At 39.2% G+C, this 21,650-nt stretch overlaps 1 protein-coding gene across 7 annotated transcripts in view; it reads right to left on the bottom strand.

The window, feature by feature from the left end:
* PTPRZ1 (protein tyrosine phosphatase receptor type Z1) overlaps positions 1-21,650 on the bottom strand; it is a 143,610-nt gene that overhangs the window by 82,101 nt on the left and 39,859 nt on the right. For all 7 annotated transcript variants that reach the window (XM_074827588.1, XM_074827591.1, XM_074827590.1 and 4 more), the window contains exon 2: positions 20,139-20,204. In XM_074827588.1, coding sequence (XP_074683689.1) covers positions 20,139-20,204 — 66 coding nt within the window. The remainder of the gene's footprint in view (positions 1-20,138; positions 20,205-21,650) is intronic.

The following is a 21,650-nucleotide window of genomic DNA, read 5'->3' as shown; positions in this document are numbered from 1 at the left end:
TTGCCATTACACATACCACAATGGTTCCCTTGTTAATGCTGCTGCTGCTGCTTGCTAAAAATTTGGCAGTTGCAGTTCTCCAGATGTGCTACGTAAATGGCCATTTAGGATGGAGAATTTTCATCCTCTGCCTTATACAGTTTTATAGTTCTCATCCTTGTACATATTGGGCATTTGATGAAGCATAAATATAGAAGATCTTACTCTGTTTTAACGGGTTTTGAAAACAAAATGTTTCTTTACAAATATTGCGAGAAACAAAGTGTCATGAGCAGTATAGTGCTGTCTCTTTTGTATCTGGCCAGGACTGAAATGGTGGTAGCTGACACTGAAAACAAATATACCAATTTTCATCTGTGTTGGTCTAATGAGTGCTTAAGAGATACCTTATGATGGAGCTAAAGAAAGGAAGAACTTGTATTCAAGAAGGGCGATTAGTGTTGTGGGTTCCTGTGAAGCATTAACTTGACAGTCACGCACAAGTCAACAATATTTTTGTTCTCTCCTCTCGACTCGGGATATTGTTTCAAAGAGGGTCATTGGTTTGCAAGTCTGGCATTTACTTACATTGTTTAAAAATCTTACAAGACCCCCATTAGAATAATGGGTCCTGACATATATTTCCTAATTTGCTGTATGATATAACTACTGTGGACAACTGTAATCATACTCCAACTGCTGCTTTAGAAAGAGGTTTTTAAAAAATTGGTCCATTGATCTGAGATGTAGTCTGCATCTGTGATGGTATAAACAATATGTCCTGTGGGATGACAGCATTAATATTTTATTAATAACTTCTTGCACAGCCTCCTACATGAGATGTGGAATGTAAAAACAACCTTCATTGAAGCAGAGGATTAAAAATAAGAAGTGGGTAACTGGGTATATAAATAACCTTTAAGAAGCATTTAGCCATTTCAACATTTCATAAGCTGCATCTGTGCTTAAGATTTTGGCTTTTAAACTGCAGGTTTGCTGCCCTGCATAGAGTTTAAAAGATGCTTGCTGCCAACTTGAAACCTGGACAGTCATTTTCAAGAAAAACAGATTACTTGGCTGAGGGATCACATTTGTCAGCCTTTGAGGTTTGAAAATCACATTGCCTATTTTTAAAGGATGCTTTTCTCCTGAGCATCCATATGCTATATTTTCACTCAAACAAAAAGAGGAAACTGAGAAGGAAAAGGCACTGAAGTTTTCGGCCATCTCTCTGTGGCAGTGCACAGGCTTACTGCAATGCATCTAATGCAACCGGTGAAATACGCTACACAGCTGAAGGCGAAAGGACTTGCAGGGGGAGATCCAATGTTCATAAATTAAATGCCTCTCTCTTCGCTGGCTATAATGAAGACAGGCACCTTTTAAAGGGCAGTCCAATCTGTCCAGTTCAATTGATTTTCTTTTAATGGTAATGAGGATGATCGCCACAGATAGTATACCACTGCCTCTGCACTAGTGGTTAGAGCACTGTGTGAGGAAGCAGTGACTTGAACTCTTGGGTTTATTCTTCCTGAAGGAGTTATGCCAAGACATTAGGAAAAGGCCGCCTAACCAGTAAAAGAGAGAAGTGTCTGTCCTTTCAAAGAAGGCTATGCTGCTGTGGCCTCTGGACAGCAAGAGACCTCATCTCTCAAGGCAAAAAGAAGCCTGACTCTCACATTGTAGTTATAACATTTAGTGGAGGGGAAGGAGGGCAAGGGCCCAGCCTGAAGTCTGGTCTCTCCTTCTAGGTCTGGTTTTTGCCTTCTATTCAGAGACAATATAATCTGAGATGTGGGGAAGCTGCATTTGGAACCTCAATTCCAGTGAGCTGTGGTGATTTGCAGGAAAATTGCACCATAATCCAGGAAGAAAAAAGGAGCTGTAGGAGGTTAGATAGAGTAGTTACTGTTCATGTAGGAGCTTGCAACTTTGGAGACTGTAAGCTGTAAACTTTGGAGTGTGTAAGATGGAGAGCACAAACAGGTGAAAAGAAAATGGAATGTATTTCCAAAGGTCATTTTAATGGAAAACTATTGTTTGACTGTATATTTCATTTCACTTTAACTAATTAATACCACTGGATGTTTCCTTTGAAAATAAAAAAAAAAGGACAAGTGATACTTGATCTGGATGAACATGATACCCTTATGCAGAGACAGACAGCTCTGCTCCTCATACACACCAGCACTTCTGTGCTCTGCTTCCAGAAAAAAGCCAGTGATTTTTGACAACTAGAATAGCCACTTCATGGGTTATAGAAAGATGTCAAAGGGTAGAAGAAAGATGTTTGGGAGTGCCAGAGACAGTTTTTTCCTGACTGCATCTCTGTCTTTAAATCAGCCAAGTGTGTAAGCCTGTAAATTGCAGTGTCTTCGGTTCCCAGTAACCTCAAGGAACTGCTCAGCTGAAATAAGGTTCTAAATGTGTGTATTATTATATCTTAGGTTAAAAGAGCATCTACTTAAATGTACTCCTATACCATGTCAGTTTATTATAAATGCATGCACCAAACTTACACAATGATGTCACTGCTCTGGCCTGCTCAGCAAACAGAAAGTGGTTTGTATTTTAAAGAACATGTAGGAAAGGTTGATGGGGGCATGCATGTGCAAGCCTGACATTTTAAAAAGTGACTACAACTGTTTTTTCTAGATCTGCTATTGTTGAGTTTTGTTTGGTTTTGTTTGTAACTATTCCATCTGTAGGCATATATTCTGGCTCCATTATGCAGTATCATTATGACACACAAAAAGAAACCTAACATTATCCTCCCAGGGACACGGATTCATCATACACCACAGTACAGTCACCTCTGGGAATATTATAAGGAACTCATCAGCTAGGCAGAAAACAAAAAAGTGTGACATGAAGAAAACTGATTCACCAAGGACAAATGTGTGAGCACCAGTGATGCACTGTGCTGCTTGAAGGAAGCTGTGGAGGTATTCTGAGATAGCATGCTGGCAAAGTCGATTTTTCAGATTATCACATTAACATAAAATGTGATTGCTAGGACGAATACAGAGCATCCACTAGAAGCCATTAGTTGGGTGAACAGGTGACACTGTGCAGCTGCACTGCTATGGCAGGACTGCAGAAGGCTGAATGAAACAATAGGCTCTGCTAGTCCACACTGTGCCCACGAATACAGAGGAGGCTAAAAGCTGTACAAATGCAGAATATCCAACCCTCGGACTGCTCCAACAGTAAATTTAGCAAGTTCCAGCTGCTGACAGTCCAGCTGGTCAGAGGTGCTCAGCAGCACGAAAAAGAAAGTGCTGTCAGCCCTCAGTGCTCCACCATAAAGAGCTTTTCCATTAGACAGAAGCAATGAGCATGCATGACTGCAGGCTTGCAGTAGTCCAAGAGACAGAAAATGAAATCAATTTAATCTCAAATTGTCTGCAATAAAAGTCCAAAGGAAAACAAAACACTTTTTAATATCCATGTAAAGCAAATGAGTTCGGGTTTCAAAATCGTATCCAAAAACTTTGGAGGGGTGATTGATAAGACCCACAAAAAGTTATGAACTTAAGAGTTACAAGAAATTTTCCACGTCAAATTTGAATTGTAGGTACAAATGAGACAAGACCTAGAAACAAGTCTGAGTGGCTTAAGAAATTACTGCCCTCGCACAGAAGTTTCTGCCCCATTGGGTCCTACTGCATTTCCACTCAAAATAATTACAGTAGTCTCAATCACCCAAATAACATTAAATTAATTCAACACATATTGTATGTCAGTGCATGGTGGTAAGAGCTTGCCCAAGAAACTTGCCCTAGACAGAAAGTGAGTTGATAAAATAAAAGCTACCTCTTTCTTCAAGGTTCCAGATCCAAAATGAGGACATACTAGGGCTTTCAGATAAAAGATTGCCATTTTTTTTTTTTCAGAAGACAGAAGTTATACATTTTTCTGGGTCTCCTTATAAAAAGCACATTTTTGTCTGGAATAGTCCCTGCAGTCCTTCCTCCCACAGCTCAAACAGTCAAAAATGGGGAAATGACCTAGCATAGAACATAATTTTCTTAGACAAATAGTTGATGATTAACAAAGTAGTAATGGACTGAAAATCTCAGTAACCTCAGGAATGGTTGGTAGTATTCTCTTTGTCTATGTAACAACATATACACTAGGTGCTGTGTGAAAGATGATTCAATAGGATCTTAAGTTGCCCCAAAGCATCACAGATGTGTAAAACTGAAAGGTCATCTGGGTCCTTTCTTTCATTACAGGATCAAGTATAATTAGACTATCCCTCACTAATGCTTTGTCTTCCCCATTTTTTTGAAAGAGCTTCAATGAGAGGGATTCCACAGCCTTCCTAAGCAACCTGAGTTTAGCTACTCTCAGAGTTAGTTTTTCCTAATATTGCACCTAGACCTTCTCGTCTACAAATTAAACTGATTCATCCTTGTCACTTCAGTGGAATGGAGAGCAACTGATCACTTTATAACAACTTCTGAATATTTGAAGACTATTATCATAACTTCCTTTTCTATACTAACTTACTTTCTTGATTTTTTTCCAAGGAGTTTGGGTTTTCTTAGACGCCTATCATTCTTTTTGCTTCTTCTCTGGACCTTCTCTCAATCTGTCACTGTCTTTTCTGCAAGTGTGTGGCCCAAGGATGAATGCAGAAGTACAGCTGAGACCTTCCTAGTGACAAGTAGAGCAGAATAATTGCCTCCCATGCCTCATACATCATTCCTGTTAATTCATCTCAAAATGGGATTGCCTTTTTTGCAACAACAGCGTATTGTTAATTCAGATGCAGTTATAGCTAACTTTCTATATAGCCACTTAACCAGATAGGCTCCATTTTGCATCTATATGCTTGATTTTCTTTCCCGATTGGAGTATTTTGTGCTTACTGTTACCATTGTATTGACAAATTCTATTTGATTGATTTCAGAACCTTTCTCCAATTCACCAAACTCATTGTGAATTCTGATTATGTCACCCAATATTCCTGCAACTTCCAGCATGGGTCCTCCATGAATTTGCAAATACCCTCTCCCCCTTTGGTCATCCAAGATATTAGTGAAAATACTGAAGAATACGACATCCAGGGAGAAGCTTTGTTGGATATATATATTGATAGGCTCTATGAAATTATATTTTCACATTACCATCAACTTTGTAAAAGTCTACATCATTCTTGGTTGGGCAGAAAAAGCTATACTTGCATGTATTAATTTGGATCTGGTACTACCTTAGACTGAAACAATAGCTCTGGAAAGTGTAAACTGAGCCATTCATCTTAGTGAGACATTGAATATGAAGCTTCAGGACAATTAAATGTCAACATTAATTTTCACTGATGATCAACTTTGTAGAATCAAGATAATACGCCTGTATTTTCTCTTATAATGTAAAATAATGAGGGGTCTGCATAGGCACAGCTAATTGCCATTGGGTATTATAGAGTGATTCCTCACCTAATTGCCAAACATTCCAAGTTTTGCTATGATTTTTTCCTATCATTTAATAATTTCTACACACTGAAAGTAGAAGAAATTGTGCTACCCAATCCATCAGGGCTAAAATCCACACATTTAAATTTTGTTTAGAAATATACACCATTGTTAATGTGACATAAATTGTTTGTAACTATAAGGTAGGATGGATTCAAAGTTCAATTTTAAGTTAAGGGATATCTTTTCACTGATTTCGGCTGGCTTCAGTTCAGGCTGTTAGACTAAAGTTTGAAATTTGAATATAGGTAATTGCAGTTGTAAAATTTAGTACTCACACAGCAATAATTAAAAAGTTACATAGGAATTTATCAAAATAGGATTTATCTGTGGGTGATAGCATAATAAAGCTGCTGAGTATTTAATATTCATATGAGCATTTATTTTAAGACTATAAATCACTGCAATTTAATGATGCTTGAACAGGAAATAAACTTTCAACATAAGCGATATTTTTCCTAGGATACAGAACACTTTACAAGCCAACTTCCTTATATTGACTCATGCTTATAAAGTCAATGGAGTTAAAGTGAGGCTGAATCCAGCCGTAGAATATGAATGAGAACATAGTCGGCTATTTAGCTGGTATCCAAGTTCAGATATCTTGGGACACAGGAAGGGAGGGAGGGAGGGAGGGAGGGAGGGAGGGAGGGAGGGAGGGAGGAAGGAAGGAAGGAAGGAAGGAAGGAAGGAAGGAAGGAAGGAAGGAAGGAAGGAAGGAAGGAAGGAAGGAAGGAAGGAAGGAAGGAAGGGAGGGAGGGAGGGAGGGAGGGAGGGAGGGAGGGAGGGAGGGAGGAAATAACTGAAAGTCATTGATCAGTAAATAGCCAAAATTGTTACCATAGTATCTAACAACTCAGTACTTTCTCTTGTTTAGTAAATATGAGAGAAGGAGAAAAATAGTAAGCATCAATAAATGAGAGACAGTAGGCTGTGGGTGTGTGGGCAACTCTGGAGTTTCTCAGTTCTGCTAATTACACCTACTGATGACATGACGTGTGAAAACATGCCATCACAAGGAGGTCCAGTATAGCATATGTGAAAAACAGCTGACCTTGATAACTGAAGTTGTAAAAGTGGCATGAAATTTAACAATGCAATTTGTAAAATCATACATTTAGAGACTACTAGTGGGAGTTTTCGTTACTAATGAGAATCTCACCATAGGAAAAACATGGGGGAGGAGGAGAATCAGACCACGTCTGACAGTCTCAGAGAACTCTAAAGAGACAGTATGATGGAAAGGGAAGTGTATTCTGAAACTCTAACCAAGCAACTCCTAGTAAAGGTAGGAAAGTATTAATATTTCTGCATGAAGTCCTGGGGACAGTTCATCTGGTATAAGTGAATGAGATGCTCATCACCCATGTTGAAGACAAAAGAATTTTAGCTGAATCATGGGTGAGCAGAAAAAGCTTGTGCAATGATCAAAAGGGGACAACAGACTAGACTATCTTGGTTTAATTTAAAAAAAGAACAGGAGAGGGATATCAGTGCAGGTAAATATCCACAATAGAAAAGAACTCTCCAAAAAACAAACTAACCCCCCAATTCTATCAGAAGAACCAGATGATCTCAAAGGTCTGCTAATATAGCTAGCTTGGAAATCCAGATAAGGTTTAAAAGTAAAGAGTGAGTTCTGAGATAGTCTTTCAGTGAAACTATGAAGCAAAATATCACGACTACTTTTAAAACAGAGTTTGATTAATTTTATGCAAGAGTTAGATGGCACAATTGCTTGTAACAGCAGGGTGTTGGAGTCGGGGAGTCCATATCTGGTCCCAATAAGAAAAACCTGAGCAGTTCAATGAATACTGTAAAATTCTACTGACTTCATTGACAAGGGCTAAAGTTGAGCAACTGGGAGAATATTTTGTTTCTATGAAACTTTTATCAAAGAGACAGACCAAAGTAACTGTAGTTCAAAGCTCTTCTCTCTATGATCACTGAATCTGAAGCAACGAGTTTCCAGTCTACCAAAGCATTTGTTGAACCAAGTATGACCAACTTACTTAACCTGAAACAAGTAACTGGAACAGAACTTACTGGGACACAGAAAAAGAAGGAAAAAGCTTATTATTTGTAAGAAAGTAATTTATTCATGTTTATGTTTGAACTCTGTTTATGAAGTGAATGATATATTTTAGATACAACAATATGACTCAGTTGCATAGGATTTCAAAGTGAGTTTTTAAATATGTCAGCATTTTAAAAAGGGTTTTGCTATTTCAACTACAAATCTGTCTACAGGCTGCTAGCTATAACCTGAGGTTTAAAAAATAATGTTTTCCAATGGCTGGATGCAGGATGTTCTTTATTTGTATTGACTTTCACACCAGGAAGCCACATCAAAGAAAAGTTTTTTTGCTAATAACAATGTTTCAGATTGAATAATAAATTATAAGGAAATATAAAACACCTTCAAATCTTTTTATAGAAGGTAGTTAATGAATATAGCACAGTGTAAATATCACTGTTCTTCATCAGCATTTATGTATTGACCTGTTGAGCTCACAAGCTCATCAGCAAGGTTATATACTTAGCTTGTAAAACCTCTATAGGTACACCAACACTACAAACAGAGGGACAGAGAGAATATTCTTAATTAATTGATGGTTTTTATGGTACCAACTTGGGGCCAATCTTATACAGAGTATGTACCAAAAAGCACCTTTTGCTATGTTCTATTTAACCGTGATACAGCAGGTAAGTGCTTTCCCTCATCGTATGTTCCTATAAAATGTGCAGTGGGTGTGCTGCTTTTGTGAACCCTTGCAGGCATGCCAACTGAATGCACCATGGTAACCACGCTGGAGAGTGTCCCTGACATTTAGGAAAAGACAGCTGGAAGAGATTGCAAGATAGTCAGGGAAACACTCAGCTGGCTCTTTCTCCATTAGTTACTTGGGAGGAGAAAGAGTTTCTCCTGGAAACACAGAAGATAAAGTGCCAAACTGACAGTTACTTCGTGCAGCCATTAATGAATCTCAGGAAGAAGTAGGCCACAAAACCCTATACAATCATTTGATGGTGGGAAAAAGTCAAATTTTATAATGCTAAAGGGAAACAAGTTGTGGCAGCACCATGAGAGAGGAAATAAGCCAATATATCAAAGAGTGTCAAATGGAAAGGGTAGGAAGAAAGGGATGGAGTGAGAAGACACAGGAAGTCATCCAGAAAAGCTCTTTTTAGCATATGCTCCACAGCTTCCTAGACAAAACAAATGATTTCAAAGGGAACTTCAGATGTGTGATCAAGTCACTGCAACAGATTATCATCAGTTCCTTTTATGCAGAGGAGAATGAGTATTGTTCTCATTTTGATCAGAGACACATGGTATGGTCACATTAGGACTGGCAGGTATACAGATCTCTTCTTGGTGGTTAAATGTATTGGTAGAGGTTAGTTACAATATCGTGCTGAATCTGTTTGAAGTGGGTACTTACAGCTGAAGAAAATGAATGGTTGCATTATTTAAAATATGTGCTCCCTGCCCAAGAAAACATGTTACATATTGTCTATTGTGTGTTTGTGCTGGTCGCCTTTGATCTGTTCTGGATACTCTGAAAGCAGGTAAAATACAGATTAAAGAGGTAGTGTGCTAGTGCTCCTATTCAGAGAGCTCTGTTCACACATAACATGCATACTACTGTAAAGTTAGCTTTCAAGAGGATGCATTTGAGTAATAATTAAAAAAACCTCTTTGCTTGCAATTTTTCACTGACTAGCACTCCAGCCATAAAAATTTGCCTTCCTGAAAACTGACAGAAAAAACATAGCTGAAAAAAAAAGATTGATCATACTGTTCTGTGTATATGCAAAGTGGTCAGAACATGTACAAGCAGGCAGAAAATCCAATCTTTCTGAGATAAAAGAACTTATGGACCATTGATCCAGTATTCCTAAATACTTCAGCAATGGTATTTTTTGTTTGGGTTTTTTTTTCAGGTGGGGTAATGCTAGGTGGGGGTTTTGTTGGTGTGTGCTTGTTTTTGCCATTAACTCAGTAAAAATAATTCTTGTCAGTCTATGATCATGCACCCAAGCCCTGAATTGACTCCTTACACAGCTAGGGAAATTCCAGGAGTTTGAAACCAGATTTCCAAGTCCTTACATGTAAATCACAGAATCACAGAATCAACTAGGTTGGAAAGGACCTTGAAGATCATCTAGTCCAACCATTAACCTAACACTGTCAGTTCCCATCTACACCATATCTCTCAGCGCTATGTCGACCCTACTCTTAAACACCTCCAGCGATGGGGACTCTACCACCTCCCTGGGCAGCCCATTCCACTGCCTAATAACCCGTTCTGTAAAGAAATACTTCCTGACATCTGGTCTAAACCTTCCCTGGCGCAACTTGAGGCCATTCCCTCTTGTTCTATCGCTTGTTACTTCATTAAAGAGACTCATCCCCAGTTCTCTGCAACCTCCTTTCAGGTAGTTGTAGAGGGTGATGAGGTCTCCCCTCAGCCTCCTCTTCTCCAGACTAAACAACCCCAGTTCCCTCAGCCGCTCCTCATACGACATGTGCTCCAGACCCTTCACCAGCTTCGTTGACCTTCTCTGGACATGCTCGAGTAATTCAATGTCCTTTTTGTAGTGAGGGGCCCAAAACTGAACACAGGAATCAAGGTGCGGCCTCACCAGTGCCTGGTGCGGCCTCACTTCCCTGTCCCTGCTGGCCACGCTATTTCTGATACAAGCCAGGATGCCATTGGCCTTCTTGGCCACCTGGGCACACTGCTGGCTCATGTTCAGCCAGCTGTCAATCAACACCCCCAGGTCCCTCTCTGACTGGCAGCTCTCCAGCCACTCCTCCCCAAGCCTGTAGCGCTGCTGGGGGTTGTTGTGGCCCAAGTGCAGCACCCGGCATTTGGCCTTATTGAAACTCCTACAGTTGGCCTTACCCCATCGCTCCAGCCTGTCCAGGTCTCTCTGCAGAGCCTCCCTACCCTCCAGCAGGATCAACACTCCCACCCAATTTGGTGTCGTCTGCAAACTTACTGAGGGTGCACTCGATCCCCTTGTCTAGATCATCAATAAAGATGTTAAACAGGAGTGGCCCCAAAACCAAGCCCTGGGGGATACCACTCGTGACCGGCCTCCAACCGGATTTAACTCCGTTCACCACAACTCTTTTGGGCCCGGCCATCCAGCCAGTTTTTTACCCAGCAAAGCGTGCGATCATCTAAGCCTCGAGCAGCCAGTTTTGCCAGGAGAATGCTGTGGGAAACGGTGTCAAAGGCCCTGCTAAAGTCAAGGTAAACTACATCCACAGCCTTACCCTCATCCAATAAGCAGGTCACTCTGTCGTAGAAGGAGATCAGGTTTGTCAAGCAGGACCTGCCTTTCATAAACCCATGCTGACTGGGCCTGATCATCTGGTTGTCCTGCATGTGTTGTAAGATGGTACTCTGGATGAGTACCATCATACCTCTTTCTATTTTCCAGCATTCAACACATTGTCCCTGTCTTTGCTTTTCTATTTTAATATCTTCATTTTCTTAACTGCCTTTTAAAAATGTCTCTGATTAACAGTTTTCATCAGGTAAACCTGACAGAGAAACACCACATTCAGAGGGAAAACAGCTTAACTCTTAAATGAGGCATCTATGATAAAGGATGGAAGAAGACAGTCAACTGTTTCTGTGGCTCCTAAAATAGGATCAATACCAGGCAATATCAGATCAAGCCATAGTTTAATTTCTCATAAAGAAAGCTCTTGGAAGAGAACAGAAAGAGGCTGCCACAGGACAAATATGGAGTTTGTTGTAAGCACAACTGTTGAAGTATAGCAAGAGCTGAGCTAAATATGTATACAGCTAGATGTCCTGAGCTGGCTTTTCATGAAAAGGACTTTGTGCACCTTTCACAGCTGAAAGAGATGCTCAGAACTGAACATCTGTGATTCTGCAACCAAATAATGAAGGGAAGAGTTCAGCTGATAAATCTAGTGGATGCACAGTGCCGCAGCCACTGTCCTGCGGACTGCTGCAAATTAACAATTATATATTTTGGCAGCTTTCAGCAGGCTTTCTCCACATGAAGGGATGACTTTAAATGTGGAAGAGTGGTTTCATATGCACCACAATTGTAGAAAAAAGGCAAAGGGAAGAAAGGCTGTGAAATTCAAGGACAAGTACAGGGGCACTGAGCCTTAATTTTGGATTACATACTTCCTCTGTGATGTAAGCAGCTTTTCAACATGCCCACTATTTCTTCGGGGTGGTGTGAAAAGCTTGTTACCCTGGTAGAGAAACAAACACGGATTTCTTTGGGAAAACTTCCTAGGGTGGATCTCCCCATTGGAAATAATAAACTGTATAACATGCCTGTATAATTCATGTTTCTTAGAACTGTGTTACTGTGCCAATGTAAGTTATGATACCGCATATAAACCAACTGTATATAAATAAACACCACACATCATCCCTCAGAAACTCTTGACAGAAAGTATTCTGCATACAAATAAAAATGATTCCTGCCCCTTAATAATTTACCCTCCTTATCGCAAATTACCACCACTTACAGCAAGCCTGCAGATTGAACTAGCTTTTGCCAACATCAGCATAACCTCCTGGACTACATACGAGTGAGCAGGTAGAAAGAAACGCAACAACCGTGCTAATGCTTCAAAGGAGAGCACAGGGTCCAGCCACCAAGCTACAAACTGGGCTGGATCTAACATCCAGCTGAAGATAAACAGAAGCTTATTTTTACCTCTGAAATGAGAAGGTGACATGCTTTACACATGGCAGGGGCAGACCTGTGGAACTGAAACTGTGCCTTTTCTACAACTTAATTTTAGAAAGGTCAGGATTTTTCACTGGTTTAGGGTTTTTTTTTCAGCAAATGCTGATTCATCCAAAATAGAACTGCTGATAGGTTTCTCTAGTTTCTCAAATTGAAAAGTTTTGGAAAAATTATTATTTTTGGGGAAAAAGGTCATAACATTTGAAAATGAAATTCCAAAGTACAGCAGGAAAATGTGGTTTAGGTTCATTTACAATAATTTGCAGTAACTTAGCATTCAAATTTTAGAAATTGAAATAGTATGCTTTACTTAACTAATTAATTAATATACTTAATTAATATACTTAACACTTGCAATATACCAAGCATACATCCCTCACTGAGCCTGTGGTGGTTGTGGCTTCAGGGGCACCTGAGCCTGCATGAGAGCTTTCTGCTGTCAACAGGGGAGGCCACACTCCTCTTGTCCCCTCCTTCTCAGGATCCTCTTACCCTTATCTTCCTTCTCTCTGAGCTCCTAGCCACGAAGACTTGTCTAACCATGCCTTTTGGAGGACTGCTTTAACCCTTATTGACCCATGGAAAAACGATCTAGAAAGGTTTGTTTACAACTGAATTAATGAGTTAGAGCAAGATTGTGAAGGGTTTCAAATTTTTGAGTACATTGCACAGAATTAGTTATTGCTCTTATTTCAGTACATCAGCAAACTGTGCATACTGAAATGAATGGGATTTGAATACATTAGAAAAAAACCCAAAACTGTTATAAATACAGCAGAATAGCCCCTGCGTAAAATTGTTTGTAAGAAAGTCCTAAACAAATAGGCTGTAGCAGGTGAGTAAAGCAAGGCCTTCTGTAAACATAAAGCAATGGTAGAGTTATTTGCTGGGGTCTAAACTTCACAGATCCATAAATCATATTGATATGGAGGTGATGATGATCTCAAAGTAATCATCTTTGCATTTTGTAAGCAAGTACTCCTCGAGAACATACCCTTTCCACTGCAGCATAGATTGAATGCACTGAGAAATCATTCAGTAGTATATACATGAGGATACTTTTATGATCATTTTGAAGGGCAAAGGGGCTTAACCAGAGGCTGTAGTCTACTGCGAGATATCCACAATCTGCTTTTTTCATTTTACTTTGGTGTATTCCCAAAGACAGCACTTCTAAAAAAGCTTTTAATTTCCAAACACATTTACTTAATGGGTAGTCTCTACATCTTTCTGACCCCTGGCCAGACCTTATCAAAACAGCAGTGCCACACTATGCAAATACATCATCCTTTGATTTCTATACTTCAGAAACCAACCCTCCTGCGTTTCAATAATCTAGTTGATGCTCAGAATGAGATGCTGTGCAGTTTCTGAAAATGACCCAGCTGTTTCCTTTGTTTATAGCATTAAAGGCGTGAAATGTCATAAGGAACAGGTCTTATCACAGTTACTTATCAGGAAACTCGGGCAAACAGATCACTTAAATCTTTATTGAAAGAAAAATGCTGTAATTTTACCAGTGGTGAGCCAAATATGAATACCAACATGCGGTTCTTCATACCCATCCTAGAAGCATGCAACTTTGAAAAGTCCATGAAAATGGGGTTCAATTCTCTTCCCTCCTCCCCAAAAACCCCTTGCAACAGTTTTCCACTCAGTTTATCCTGCAAGTATTGACTGAATCAAAGTTAAATAAATTGCACTTTGCTGCTAGTATCCTTCTACTGCTCAATGATCAGCTCTCGTGATTGAAAAGAAAGGATGTTTGAAACAGACTCTTCCAAACTATATCACTTCATATGAATTCAAAATTCATAAATATACTGAATAGATATCTTATTTGTGTTGAATAACATGCTTTGTGTTGTTGATTCAGTACACTGAGATATCTTTAAAGGAATTTCTCTATGTCCAGCAATGCCAGCATGTAGCTTCTTGCTTGAGGACACCATGTCTCTTTGATGTGAACAGATGCGTAACACTATAATTTCTGTTGCTGATTCATCAGCCTTCCCTAAACCTTAATAATGTAATAGGTTTTTTAATTAATGAGCCTGTGAATTTAGTGACAAAACACTGGAACCATGAGTGACTGTGATCTGGGGGATGTAAATACATGCAATGAGCTATCACGCAAGAAATGGCATGACAGCCTCTGAAGCATAAGGTCGACTAGAAAAGACCCTCTGCAGAGCTATTTTTATGTGAGTTAATAAAAGAATGCATGTTATTTTGATTTCTTATGCTGCATCCTTTACTGAGAAACCAACAGAGCCCAAGAGTATAGGCTTTTCTTTATTAATCACAAATGATTTAGCACATCAGTCATGATTACACTTGGTGAATATAAAACACAAATTGATTTTTTTCACCGGAGGTGATAAAAAGACCAGATCTTCTCACAAAGTTATGCTGATACTGCCATGGTAGTTAGCTAGCAAGAAAAAATTTGAACTTAATTTGGTATGCATCATCTCCCCAGAGCATGGTTTTACCCAGCCAGTGAAGGAAGGAGGTGTCGTCAGCTTTTGGCCAGAGCTCTCTTGGAGACATTTCAGTTTGGTCTGGTAGAACTGTCCATTAAATCAGTTGGTTCAGCAGGCAGCGCCCGGATCCCACTTCCAGCTGATGCCTCCTGCTCTCCCACACTGCCCGATTGTCAGGATTTGGCCTACGAAATGGGTCCTCTATCATACTCCATCCTGACCTGCAATGCATAGGACCCTGACCCCACACCTCTATGCTCTAGCTTCCTTTGCCCTGCTCCTGGAGCTGTTGCATAAGGAGCATGCACAGGCGCCCACACTCACACACTCTTCAGCACAGCTTCTACTCTACTGCAGCTGCATGACAGAAAGAACACCTGTAAGCCTGGCCTTGTCCACAGATGGCTGCTCAAGAGGGAGACAGGGTGAGGATGAGGGGAGAGCCTGAAACCTTCCAGTTTACCTGGATTAAATTATGGGGTAATAGAAGCAGCAGACATTTTACAGAATAAGTAGAATCAGCTACCAAGGTTAAAATCATTCTCTTGAGCCACAGCTGAGATAGGTAGTGTAGATCCTTGATCACTTTTTAGGCTGAGTAAAAAGCAAAATACACTGTAAATTATTATCAGTATAAGCAACAACCTACTTTCCTATAAACTTTATGAGGAGTGACTTTGTAGTAGAATCTCCTCAGTACTGAAAGATGATAGAACAACATTTGAAAATAGAAGATTAGATCTTGTTTGGGCAAGAAAGAGAATTACATTTTCTCAGTACCACTGAAAATAAGGCCATTTTAATTTCTGAGCCAAACTACAGGCATTGATATTTGACAACATCAGTGCAAGTTTCCAGGACTTGGGGTGGCAAAAACAGCCTTTCAAATGACAACTAAGATTTTGTCTGTGTAGCGATAGTAATAGGGAATGATAAACTAGGGGAATATCTCCAGCGGGCGTTGAATCAGACACAGAATGATAACAAGATTAGTTCAATGTTCAACATGGGAGCAAAACCAAGCCATTACATTTAGCCATTGTCGTTGTGTGAAGTATTGGTGTAAGGGCCAGAAGTGCATCATCAACATACTGCCAAGTTTTACTACTGAGATACACCTGATATTAAAAATTACCTGAAGAGATCATAATTAATTATCCCGATGGACAACGACTTGTGTGTGAGTCAGCAGTGTGTCCCTGCAGCCAGGAAGACCGACAACATAATGGGCTACATTAGCAAGATTGCAGCCAGCATGGCAAGAGAAGTGACTACTTCCCTCTTCTGCACACTAGTAAGGTGACATCGAGAATGTGGAATCCAATTTTGACTTTCTCCCCAGCCCAGTATGAGATGGATACTAACAACCTAAGGGCTGCTGTGATGATCAGGGGGTTCGAGTACATCATGAACAAGGAGAGGCTGAGGCATCTGAGTTTGCTGAGGCTGGAGACAAGAGGAGGAACCTAGCTGAAGTCTACTGATATGTAAAGGCAATCTACAGACCAGTGCACAGGGAAAGGGCAAGAGGCAATGGTCACAAGTTACAGTAAGAGCTACTGCATTTGGCTAAATGCAAAAAATTCTTCAAAATGGCGGTGGAACACACTGTCCAGGCTGCAGCATCTCCCTCCTTGGAGATTTTCAATACTCTGATTGGCAAAGTCTGAGCAACCTGCTTCACCTTTGAAGTTCGCTCCTCTTTGAGCAGGGGGTTGGACCAGATGATCTCCAAGGGCCCCTTCAAACTGAATTACATTGTGATTCTGTGATTCCTGGTGCTTCCCTCCAGAGAAAAAGGAAATATGATTCATATTCTGTTTGCAAACAACAAAATTGTTCTTTGAATACCCAGAGACCCAACAATTTATACTAAAATCACCCTTTCCTCAAGATCAGAGTTGCCAGTATTTATACGGCAATTGTGTATCAGTGTATCACATAATGAATGTCAGAACAAACTGAACTTAATACTCCTGAATGATGAGACAAAGAACACTGAATTGGCTGTGCTACTCATTTACATTGTAAATTCAATTTAAAATTTTTTTAAAAAACCCTCAGCTTTTGTAATTCCTGGAAGGCTGTTTAGAATTTCTTGCTTTAAACAGAATTCAGCTGGTTTTTTATCCCTAAGCCACATAACTTGTTTGTTGTGAACAAGAACCCAAATCCCAAAAGAAAGAAACCACAACAGAAAGAAATTTCACTGGGAAAAAAATACTTCTTTGTGGTATCATTTGATAATTCTACATGTGAACATTGAGACTTGAAGTTTTCACAGACTATAATGAACCAGCCATGTTAAAAAAAAAAAACAAACAGAAAGGAGCATTAGATCATTCCTTCCGGCAAAACCAATGCAGATAAACAAAGCATCATAAAAATTAATCTTTCATCTCTATGATAGAGAAATAATTGAAGCTCATATTGCTCACTTTATGGTTTGAAATAGTATGTGATTGCCTAACCTTAGTGGTGCAGCTAAATACTGTCTAAATGATCTTTGGTCATCTATTAGTATGTAACTGACTTGAGGAAATGAACTTTGTCAGAACACTTGGTTTTTCTACAACAAAAATGGCTGATTCACTTTTAGTATATGACATCATTTGAAAATATTCATGAGATCATAAAATTTTTATTTCTATCACTGTTTTAATGAAAAATACAATGAAAGTTGGTTAAAATAATTTTACTAATAAATTAGCCTTAGAAGCCACTTATTCCTGAAAAAATTGGATGTATCTGTAGCGAGCACTTGTGTCTTCTACTTTTTTAATGCTGTATTTGTCTATGCAAATATATGCAAAGTCAGGACACAAAAAAACTAAATTCATGCTTGCAAAAGTAGGATTTGTCTATGGCTTAAAGCACAACCCTTAGAAGTACTACAAAATGTTTCCAGTAACATTTATGCCTTTAGACATTTACCCAAGAATCAAAATTTGATGATGACTCACATTAACTTACAGTATGTGAAATTGCTTTATTATGAAACTTCACCTTCAGAAATTGCATCATTTCAGCAGGTAAGATTAATGTTATTTCTCTACTTGTATTTTACTTTCATCTCACAGCACCATCCCAGTAAAGGAGTATATTGACCCATTGTGGCTAATGTATCTGAAGTTTGTTATTTGATATAGAGAATTACATCTGCTCAAACTCAGATTACTTCACCAAGCCAGTCTTTACCAAGCCAGATTTTTCTTAGCTATGGTGGATTAAACTCTATGGTTGCAGGATCCCCAGGCCCACTCATAACACTTCACTGGCACACGGAGGCTAATTTTTCAGGTCTTTCTGTGAGCAGGTCATAAGACAGAAGAATATAACTGGTGTCTGAGGAAAGGATGTACTGAAAAAGCACAGGTCATCCATTCAGAAATATGCATGTTGGTCTACATCTCAAAATCCTAAGTCTGAGCTAGGTATAGTAGTTATATATACAGTACCTGATATTGCTTGCCCCAGGAATAAAATAATGAGATTAAATTAAACAAATTATATAATAAATGAATGAGATCAAAATCAACATGCCTCAGCCTCTAGACTTTTGTGCCTCCAACACATAATGTTAAAACTTGTAATTTTTCTTCACATTCAGGAAGACGCTCTTATTTTAAGTGAAAGCTGAATTTTTGTACTCCCTTTATGCCATGAACCAATTGCCTGGTATTTCAGGAAAGTACCACATACCACATGGCTCACAATACAGGTGCCAGACCTAGACACTGAGTACCTGATCTACATGCAGCCCCCCCCCAAAAAGCTTTCAAAATCCACATCTGACCACACATGAAGCCAGCTGTATTATGAGTGTTGGGGGCACACAGAGCCTGCTCGGCAGAGGGCCTGGTGAGGCGGCAGGAGCAGGGATAGGATGCTGCAGAGGCAGGAGGCTGCAGGGGCAGGATGCTGCAGAGGCAGGAGGCTGCAGGGGCAGGATGCTGCAGAGGCAGGAGGTTGCAGGGGCAGGGCGCACAGTGCTGGGCTCCTCTTGAATTCAGCCACGCCGTGCATCACATGCACCTGACCATATAGGTCTGGACGGAGAAAAGGCTTTGCCAACAGGAGAGTCAGTAGGGCAAAGCACATGAATTGACTACACAAAGATATCTCACTTGTTAAGGGAGAGAACCAACAGGTCTGGATCCTCTGGCCTGCAGAGTCTGTGCTGTTTTGCCATCCAAAATATCCAGCAAACATGACCTGTGGCTGCTGCAGCAGCTGCACTGTGGGTGGGTGCTCTGTGCAGCCTAGGGAAGAGCTCTATCCTCTGATATCCTATGCAAAACCTGTTTGCTATTCTTTAAAGTAAACTCATAAATTGCCTTCTGGTCACCTGTAATCCTGAAGGCTTATCCCTGCATTCCTCTAACTGCAATATTAAAAAATTGATGGATTTTGAACATGAAATACTGTACTGATTGATCTTATGCTTGGATTTTGCAGTACAATGTGTGTAAGTGAGAGTTTTCATTATAAATCTCATTTTGAAGGGTTTATGACTAGCCTGTTTCAATTCTCTCTAGGCTCAAAACTTGTTAGATATGTTTTACCCTGGAAGATAAAAGCTGTCTCAAAAATGAGAGAGTGAGAGAAAGAAAAAAGAATAGTGTAACTTTCTTTAACTACAGGAACATATTTTGAGCCAAATATAAGACTGAAATTTGTCAGTCCTTATTTCTTTTCATAAATTGGTTGTTTTTGTAACAGTAACTTACATCATTAAAAATGTAAGAGTCTATGCACATCCTCAGGAAGCCACGTCTTATATTCTGGGTAAAATATACCTATCATTTAGGACAAATTACCTTTTCAGTATTACTGAAAGTGGCTTGACTTTTACAGAAGAATCTAGGAGGCTAATTGTGATTTCCCATAGTCCTTCTGTGATGAGGCAAAGGTTGTGCAGAATTTAAGGGTATATCTTTCTTACTTATGCAAATGAGAGAGCCCAAATAACTGATTTTTTTAGGAGAATCGGGGGGGGACCTGGAAAGGATGCTCAGGTGCTCAGGAGCAAAGCGCAGAAGTTCATATGCAGTATAGGGATATGTTCTTACCCACATAATGTGCTGTGCCTTGTTTCAGCCTTTCTGTCTGCTTTTCAAACTTGCCAGAACAGTAATATTCAGATGATAAATGAGCATCTAACCATTTATTGGCCCAGCCTTCATCAAGTAAGTCATGTCTCAGGTTAAGGTTTTAAGAATGAGGACTTTCCAAAGGTAACAGATGTGAGAAATTAAAATAGTCTCTCCTGTTGTTCCTGCAGCTTCTCAGATTCCATTTCCTGCATTTTTACTTTACCAATTGTATAGGCATATGTTAAATGGTATACAAACACAACAGGTTCTTGAAGTTATAATAATAAACATGAGAATATCAAAGTGAAGTAAGTTCTTCAATAGACAGTTTTGCTTACCTGTATATGACCAATCAATCTCTTCAATTAATTTCCGCTGTTGTCTATAGTATCCGTACACCAAATCTGCAAAATAGGAATGAATTTACAATATAAAAACTGGAAGCCTAACAGGACCATAAAGTGTAGATGACATACTCCCCCTCCAACATGATAATCATTGTTTTAATTACTGATTAATTATTTACTTTGTCTTTATCTTGGACCTTCAATGGTAATTATTGGTTAACCAGAATAGAAATACCATCAACAAAGGACACAAAGCAAACAAGTGCATTTCAGTTTATTTTTCTTTCCTTCTTTTCTTTCCTTCCTCTCTCTTTTATCTTTCTCTCCTTCCTTTTCTTTTTTCTTTCTTCCTCTTTCTTCTCTCTCTCCCTCCCCTCCTTTATTTCTGTCTTTCTGCTTTTCCATTTTTCATCACAACCTTGCTTTCCCTTTTAAAATTAATACAACTCCCCCTTGAAGAAACCATGTTCTGTAATATCCTTTAGAGAGAACCAATCTAGATTACTTGGAAGTCAATGTGAGTTAAACTTTTGCTTCAGTGTGCTCAGGACTTCACATATTTTCTCTAACTTTGTAATAGATATCATTTAAAGATAGTGAACAAAATATTCTAAAGTGGTATTTCACTGTGTACTATCATCAGCAACATTGTAGCTGAAGTATGTGAAGTTACTTGTATCTCCATAAACTTTATACAGAGAGAAGGCTAGATATTAGATGCTTTTCAATGACATCGTATTTCTCTAGAGAGAAATATCTAACTGTATAAATACTGATTTATTCTGACTACTGAATAACCTTCACTGTCATCCTTTTTATGCCAGCACAACTCTAGCAACACTACTGATGTGTGCAAATAGACTATGCCCCCTAATACTTATTAATATATGTAAATTGCAGATATAGGTTTTGTGAGACTGTCATTTCGAGAGTCATAATGTTAACTAGCTTCATTAAATACTGGTCTAGAGAAGTGCAATATAACCTACTGAAGAAATAATTGCATATGAGCACGTTGGGCACATATATGGATTACTTCCTTGAGAAAGCACCGTAGAATTCTGCTCACATTCTGTAATAAATACAATTTAACGAAACAGTTTCATAGCATCCATTTCTTTTTCCTTAATGCAGAAATGTATGTAGTAGTTTATTACAGGATGTTAAATCATAATTGCTACTTGCAAGGTTAGAAACGGCCTATGTCTTATAATGACTTTCTGCTACCTATCTGAAGTCCAAGTGTTTTAATAACTTCATCAGGACTTCTGCCTCCTCCATTAAATTGCAATTGCCCTTAAATGTTTTTCTCTTCCCTTTCTCCCTCCCAGCCAAAAAAACCCCCTTTTTTGCAACACTTTGCAACATTCACTGATGACTAAGATTTTTACAAAAAGATCAAACCTCACATGTAAGTAATGGCACTGAAAAGGGATTTACATGCACCAGCATTGTCTTTGGACCACATTTTCAAGTCAATGTGCATTGTGTCTGCTTCTTTAA

The sequence above is a fragment of the Strix aluco genome, chromosome 5 (genome assembly GCF_031877795.1).
Source record: "Strix aluco isolate bStrAlu1 chromosome 5, bStrAlu1.hap1, whole genome shotgun sequence".
NCBI lineage: Eukaryota > Metazoa > Chordata > Aves > Strigiformes > Strigidae > Strix > Strix aluco.
This window is presented reverse-complemented; position numbering and strand designations above follow the sequence as displayed.